At 40.5% G+C, this 8284-nt stretch overlaps 1 protein-coding gene across 1 annotated transcript; it reads right to left on the bottom strand.

The window, feature by feature from the left end:
- Positions 1–307: 307 nt before the first annotated feature.
- VIM (vimentin) lies at positions 308–8238 on the bottom strand (the record flags this gene model as incomplete). Its single annotated transcript, XM_009582881.1, has 8 exons — positions 308–927; positions 1443–1528; positions 1948–1991; positions 2086–2306; positions 3043–3168; positions 3695–3856; positions 4001–4096; positions 8173–8238. Coding segments are annotated over 8 exons (843 nt in total), but the record flags the coding sequence as incomplete, so codon positions are not given.
- Positions 8239–8284: the final 46 nt, after the last annotated feature.

Below are 8284 nucleotides of genomic sequence, written 5' to 3'. Positions count from 1 at the left end.
CTAGAATCAAGTCACCAGTAAGACAAGTTATTCCTTTTTATGCATTCCTTTTAAATACCTCTCCTAACCCCCACTCCATCTGAAGCCTTCATCTAGCTTCTGTAATAGCCTTTGGGAACTAGTCTTTCCTGGAAAATGAATTCAATGCTGTTAACTTTGCAAAGGTGCCACGTCAGATAAGGGCTTGCATGAACTATTTCACAGCTACTTAACTACTAGGTTTTACAGAGCCAAGTTTTAAGGTATTTTGGGCATTCTCAGCTCTTAGTAACTGGGTTAACGTATATGGAAGCAAGATTAATTTTTATTAGCTTGAAGTATCATATTTTATTCAAATGATAAGAAATATCATAATACATTATGCATCTGCCAGTTATAGTCCATTTTAGTTGGTTCCAAAACCTAAGCAGTAAAGGAATAAGACAGTTTATCTAGTTAAACTGAAAAAACAGCATTCCATACAACCAGTACTGGAGATGTCAACCGTATAGTAATTCCAGCATTACATTGTTATGGCTTTCCAGAAAGTCATGAAGTTAACAAATTAGAACACATCAAGAGCCATTTTCCAAAGATTTATTGAAGTAGCGACAGGTTGCTCATACTGTGCTGGAAAAAGCAGTTTTATTGAATTCAGATACTTAAAAACAGTATTGCAGCACAAGATATTGCTATTTGTAAACTAGACTCCATTGTAAACTCTAATCTTTCAGGGAGAGTCAGTTTGCAAGATCTAAGACCTATTTCCTAGCATAATAATCTTGCGCTCATGGAAAAACTGCAGAAAGGCACTTGAAAGCTGTTTCTTCCTTTAAGACATGGACTTTTAAATCTTGCTGGTAAGAATTTCTCCTGCATTAATAAGTATGCATCTTCACTTCAGCTTTACTCCAAGTCATCATGATGCTGGGAAGTTTCATTAATAACCTGTTGAAAAACAGAGACACTTGCATTAAGTTTTAGTAGTAAGATTGTTGGTTTTTTAAGAGTTAGAATTGGAACATCCAGCACCACCGAAATGTGAACAAATGGTATCAAGTCTCACAAATGAGAGGTTCTAGTTGGTAAATAGTGTGCAGAAACCATTTAAGCTTTACTGACTTAGTCTGAAAACAGTATCTTGTCCCAAACAAGGACCTCTGTTTACTGCCACATGTTTTTCCCAAGTGATGTGAGAAATCTGCTAACTCAGCTGAACTTAAATACTCACTACACAGGTAACCGTCAGCCACTTAAGGTTTTACTATCAGATAAATTTTGTGATCATTTCCACAGAAGCCTGTTTGTTACACCTGTATGTTCAGCCATGTAGCTCAGACTGCCAGATGCTGTTCTGCTCAATATTTACTATCATATATAGGCTGCACTGACCAATAGACAAACTTAGAGTATTTTAAGGTAACCAGCTGTTGACAGAAATAAAAATCAAAGTTACCACCAACCTGTCCATCTCTAGTTTCGACAGTCTTAATTAGAAGTGTCCTCTTTGAATGAGTGTCAACCATTGGCTGAGACTCAATGTTGGTTTCTGCAGAAGAAAATGTATTATTACCAATAGTCGAAATGAAGTGCCTCCTCAAAGATGTGAAGTATAACAGATTTTAGTGTCTACTTTCAGAATCCCAATTAGTATATGAAGTAGTCTCCTGCTCTGAATGATAAGCTAATCTTCTCCATTATCTCCTTATTTCCCTTAAAGCACCTTCAGCAGGCATCTAAACCAATCACTCACAATATACTGGTATTTTAAAATATCTGTGCCCAGGCACAAAGTAGCTCCTCCCATCCAAGGTTAAATAATTGCAAATATTGTAGTTATATCTAAGAATGACATTCACAGGCAACTGCATTTATACAAGTTTAAATACTAGAGTAAAAGGAACTATCCAGGACCCTTTTGCTAATGACAGAACAGCTGTCTAAACTGAAGTAGCAGAAACAGCTTACCTCTCAGGTTCAAAGAAGCAAAGGTTGGAATAGGCATGTTAATCCTGAAGGAAAAAAAGAAATGGATAAAGTCAGACATGGGTATAGAGTTTCTTCTAGTAACTGCCGTTTAGAAAAGCATCTGCATGTGATTTTTACCTGCTCTCTTCACCCTCCAGCAGTTTTCTGTAGGTGGCAATCTCAATATCAAGAGCCATCTTTACATTCAGCAGGTCCTGGTACTCGCGGAGATGGCGAGCCATTTCTTCCTTCATGTTCTGAATCTCATCCTGCAGACGGCCAATAGTGTCTTGGTAGTTAGCAGCTTCAACAGCAAAATTCTCCTCCATTTCACGCATCTGGCGCTCCAGGGATTCGTTCTGGAAGAGAATAATGAAGTCAAGCACTGCTGCAGTTCAGCCACTCTTCCCCACCCTCAAAGTCCTTAAAATTTTAAAAAAAAAAAAAAAAGGGAAGTTGAGCTACATTAGCATCCTTTCTGAAAGTGCCCAGACGTGTCCCAAATTTGTCATTTTCTTATCTTCCCCTTGCAAAGTCAAAGTGGGTTATTCTGCTACTTGATCTGAGGTGTGCTATGTATTTGTTCTACCAGGTGGCAAAGCAATCCCTTACAGCAAGTCCAACGCATGCAGTACAAGTCAGCATGCAGGCAGCCCTCAGTGAGGGGATTTGCAGGTGTACTACACGCTGTTAAGTCCATTTCAAGCCAGCCTTTAAGGCAGTCAGGTTCTAGCAACAGCAAGATTTGCACCTCCTTTCTACTTCTCCTCCAGCTTTTTATATAGCTTCAGCTGTACCTGACAGACAAGCCATAAACACTTCCAGAAAGTGTTACATAAACAGTGACTATTATAGTAAGAGAATCAACTCATTGTTTATACCTTAAGTAAGACTAGTTCAGTACATCAATCTAACCACTGTACTGTAGTGCATGCAGGCAAATTGAGCCCATAGCATCCTTTTCAAAAAGTAGATATGTTGCTCTATTACATGGGAGATCAGCTGCATTCACATCTATATCAAAAACTAAACTGCAGTGCAGTGATTAAAGCTGCAAAGGGAAGAATGTCCCAACAACTGCTGTCTTGTACTTACGCTTCCCTTAAGGGCATCAACTTCGCAGGTGAGAGACTGAATCTGTCTGCGGTATTCATTAGCTTCTTGTTTGGCCTGGCGCAGGGCATCGTTGTTCCTATTAGCAGCTTCAGAGAGATCTGCAAACTGCGGAAATCCCCAGTTTTGTTAGTGCAACGCTTCAACAGAAATGGTATAACAGACTTTTTTTTGACACAGCATTTGAGGGCAACTGAAACCATTACAAGTCTTAACACCTGAAACATTTAAGTATTAGCATTACTCTTAAAATGCCTTTCTATTTCTAATTGTTAAATTGGAATTCATAGCTAAACCTTTCCTATTTGTTTCCCCACCTTGTATGTTTCCCATCTTTTCATCGTTTTTTCACCCATTCATTCACTCCTTTCTCCAGTATTTCATCCAACATCTGCTTCCAGGTACAAGCATAGGAAAGACTCCAAGTATGAGCCCATTACTTTGATGCTGTACTTATGGCACAAAGTAATGTTTTCAGCTGTACTCTTCCCAGACTAGGAGTTTAAAGAAGACCCTGTGCCATGGCTGTATTCGTGTCCAGTAGAGAGACGGAGGGAACACACAGAGTGCTACAGCAAAGCTGTTACCTACAGTTAGTTGGAGTGCCTGGGGCACCTGAACAGATTTTACTTACTTTGGACTTGTACCACTCTTCAGCTTCCTGAAGATTCTTAGCAGCAACGCTTTCATACTGTTGGCGAACGTCACGCAGGGCAGCAGTAAGATCAGGCTTAGAAACATCCATATCAATTTGGATGTGCTGTTCCTGGAGTTGGGCCTGCAGTTCTCGGATTTCCTTAGAGAGAAGCAGATACTCGATGTTATTACACGACAACATACAGAACACACATGGGTGGGGAATCTGGGCCAGAACCAGTGAAGAGCTTACTTGCTCGCTAGACTGTCAACATCTAACCACAGACCTCATTATTCAGCTTACCTCATCATGAAGCTTCTTCAAGAAGACAATCTCCTCTTGCAGGGACTCAACTTTGCGCTCAAGATCAAGACGTGCCAGAGAGGCATTGTCAACATCCTGACCAGAGAGAAGAATTATTAGCAATCTTACAAGACTGTGATGTAGAGAAGTCTTTTACAGCAAGTTCAGTAGCATACGGACCGATGCTACATCTGAGCTTTTTGGCAAGACAATATGAAATCAAGAGCTGTGAAAAACCTCTTTTTGCCACCTCCTACCCTAGCCTCAGAGACCACTATATGCACCTTTATTAAGATTTTGGGAACTATACAGCATATGTAGATTACTTCATCTTTGCCAACGTATTGCTAAGCATGGTTGTGAGCACACAGATTGTGGTAGGTGTAGATCCTGCTTAAAGACGAAGCAGGTACTTGGGTCAGAAGCCAGCGATAAGCTCTTTTAGCTTGACTACACTGGAAAAGTGTTATTCCTGCAATTTGCAGACTTCCATTTTTTTCCAGTGGGGCTTAGAAGTGCAACCCATGTGCCTACATGCCTATCAGTGAGCTTAATTTCTTGTTTATTTCTTATGGTCTCCTTGGTGATCAACCACAGAGCCCTTTGGGTCCACAGACCACAGGTTGAAAGCATACTTGTAAAGCTAGTGAGGTGCGTATAAGAACTGCAAGCATTTACTTCTCGAAGCAGTCCAACAGATCTCCTTTGAGAAAAAGAAGGTATGAGCATAAACGCAAATCGAGTTAGTCACCATTGCCTACACCCTCACAGTAGCTGGCAAAGACTCCACCTTTTGCTAGACGGAGATAGTCTTAATCAACAGCAAAAATTCATTTAAGGCATAACGGGAGATATGCCATGAATGTTACATGAGAGCAGCTTGAATTAGTTCAAAAACATAACTTAAGACTAAACATTGATTGGTAACTTCTTACATTTCAAATGTGCAAGACAATTTATTTGGAAAGGGGACAATTGTTCCTTTCATACTAGTTACATACAGAGGTGCATGCTTATGTTCACATGGTATTAACGCATCAGGTTTTCACAGCTTACTCTAAAGCTATTTTGGATTGCCCAAAGCGTAAGCATTCCTAATCAGCAGTTCTCACTATTACGGCACCTCTGAAATAAGGAATGTTTCCTTTAGACTCCTAGAAAGCCATTCCTGGGATTACTCCTACTCTGGGGTAAGGTTCTTGCTCCAGAAAAATTCTATCTTCTTTATCCAGCAGAACACCCCTTTGATGTGTTATCCCATAACTTCACTATCAACTCCAGTTTTACAACCACACAGTTCATATCGGCTCTGTTTTTAAATTTGGAGAAAGAATTCCTTAATTCATTTGTTCTCCTCCCCCCAAAAAAGTTGGAAGATCATTCTGAAAGGAAATTACACAGCTATGACTTAACATGTTTACACCATTAGACAGACATCCAAAGAGTTTCCAGTGGATTTTACAGAAATCTGCATCCTGAAGACTATTAATTTTTTCAGGACAACTGAACAGCTACAGGATTTTTTTAGGAGCTTATAATAAATTGAAAGCATCTTAAATTGAAGACACTTAGAATAAACTGTATGTATTTTACTATTTATGGTATCATTAAGTTAAGGAGTGAAGAATCCGTGTATCTGTATTTCCTAGATGTATGGAGAACCACCATAAATAAGCTACCTGTAGCCTGAGCAAACAAAGTGTAAGGTATACATAAATGCCATTGGACTATGCATTGATTTTATCCTAGGAGATTCTTTAATGCCAGTCACGTAGTTTGGAGGGTTGAGCATCCATGTTTACTTCAGACAAACCTTACATTAGCCAGGAGCAGACCTGTTAGTTTTGTCATAGGTTCAGGATCTATTCCTTGCTGCTAGAGTAGCTGGCAAAGCTGCAGTAAATAACTTTCTCACTAACTGTGATGCTTGTTTTGTCCCAGAGGAAAGAACTCACTGAACCTTTAGGTTTATTTTATGTAGTACACCCCTCAGCATATGAGTAAAATCACATGTCTTTGCTCAGGAGAAGAATTAAATTGAAATTCAGTACATCGGAGTTGAACAGTCTCTAAAGCAGGCAGCTTTTGGAAATATAAAGTTTAAGTTCAAGTATTTGTTCACTTTCTTTTAAAATACTGAAGTATTCAACTTCTCCATCAAGTAAAAAAGTAAATTTGATGCTACATCAGTACAGTAAAGTATCTGCTGAAGTGTTCCGAATCCATGTACACAACTTTCCAGTGCAAGAATATAATAGTTTAATAAAAAGTTGTCCATTTTTTTACAATGGAAAGCACAACAGGATGTTTCAACTTCAGTGTTCTATGAATTTAATTTCACTTGCAGGAGAACAATACTTATACTGAAACACATTTAGTTTTCAAAACCTGCATGTTAAGCCAACCCTTTCATGGTAAGGAAAAATTAGGTGTTACTGTGGTTCAAATCAAACACCAGCATGCACCAGTTATGTCATGAGTGGATTTAGTGTCGTGTTTCCACAGACAATGATTTGCAATTCTTATGCATAAGCTATACCTTGAGAGGTTAAATGGATCCAGTTCTAACTGTACTGCACACACAGATCTGCTAGAGGCTGAGATCTGAACGACCCCTTTCCACAGTGCAGGGAAGAGCTGGATAATGAATGTGGGATATGCACAAAGCCAAGTTCACCTAAAAGCCTAGAGCCTTCATGAAGTTTAATTGGTTTTAAATAGAGGTAGACATGCCTTGAAGTGCACCAATTAAGTATGAAAGATCATTTAAGCGAGCCTTAAGTCAAAGGATCCTTCAAATTAATTCAGCAATGAATCAGAATAGATTAGGTTCTCTAAAACTTAACTTAAATGCTTCTGTACAGAACTTCACAGTATGTTAAACTGGCTTAGCATTAACCAGAAGCTTAAGTTAAAGCAGTGTCTTGAACTGTTCTGTTCTGAACTTCTGTGCCCAGAACTCCAGCAGAGACTCTGAATTCCCAGACTCCGAATGGGAGTAGGTGTCTCGGTTTCCACATGTTATCTCATGAAGACACCTGCTCTCCTTCAGAGACTATAAACATACTGTAGTCAAAAGCCTTGCCCAGGGAAACACTGACAATCAAGTGATGATTTCCTGAATGGTGACATCTACTAATGCCTATGAAGAGCTTCGGGACGAAGTCGGCCTGTGCCCAGCTGTCTGGAGATAAGGGCAGTCACTTCCAGCCGGGAGGAATGCTAGCAATGCCGTGTCACACCAGCAGTTTTAGGGAAGAGACCTTGTTTTGAGAAGGCACATTCCTAAATATCTCGTAGTCCAAACAAGGCTTAATCCAAGTTGAAAGCTGGTTTTGCACAAGTGAAAACCTGAGCTTAATACTTTTTGAGCACTGCTTGCACAGTTGGTTCTGGCTGTCATATAAGTTTAGTTTATCTGGATAATACTGTAGCACCCTAGAGACTAACGCAACTTGTTTCCTATGTTAACATCTTCGTTTACAGAGGATTAAATTCTAAGTTCTTAACGGACATCCAGAGGAGGCAGACTTGACTGCTGCGACCTCGCCCCAAGGAACAAATTGTCTACTTTTTGTGAGCAGACAACACCCATATGAAAAATTTTAAATTTGAAACTGTTGTCTAGTAATGCACTGACCAAAGTGATTCATTAAAAAGGAGCTCTGTTTTGTATAAAAACTGGACCATATACATGATAGGCACTTTTCCCTAGAAATATGCCTGCACCATTACACATTTAGTAAGAATGCAGCCCACTGCGCCCTCCCCTCCGACACAAAGGGATCTATTATTTCAATCTGCTGCCACCACACTTGCCATAATGTCTGTATCTGCATTCCACGGTGAATCCCATAGAAACCACTAATACCCTTCAGCCAAGCGAGCAGATGGCCCCTTTTCACTTTTATTGGATCGGAAAGCGATTCCACGTTGGAGCGCTTTTTGTAAAACAGGCTAGACTTGGATAAAGCAAGACAATGGTTTCCCTCCCCTCCCCTCAGACTGCAGCATCCCCCTAAAGAAAACAAGTAGGGTTTGCGTGAGAACGGATGGAATTCCTTTGTGCGAGGAAAGCAAACTCCTGCAGTCCCATCCTCCCGCCCCAGGCACCACCACCGCCGCCTCAGGCTCTCCTCTCCCGCAGCTCCCTCCCCCCAGCCCCCGCAAACCTGTCTGAAGGACTGCAGGGTGTTCTCGGCCTCCTCCCTCTGAAGCATCTCCTCTTGCAACCTGGAAGGGGCGAGACAGCGCTCAAGAGGGAGCAGGGGGTCCCCCCAAATC

This window comes from Fulmarus glacialis, unplaced genomic scaffold (assembly GCF_000690835.1).
Source record: "Fulmarus glacialis isolate BGI_N327 unplaced genomic scaffold, ASM69083v1 scaffold15048, whole genome shotgun sequence".
NCBI lineage: Eukaryota > Metazoa > Chordata > Aves > Procellariiformes > Procellariidae > Fulmarus > Fulmarus glacialis.
Note: the sequence above shows the minus strand (reverse complement) of the source record. Positions and strands in the feature narration are given on the sequence as shown.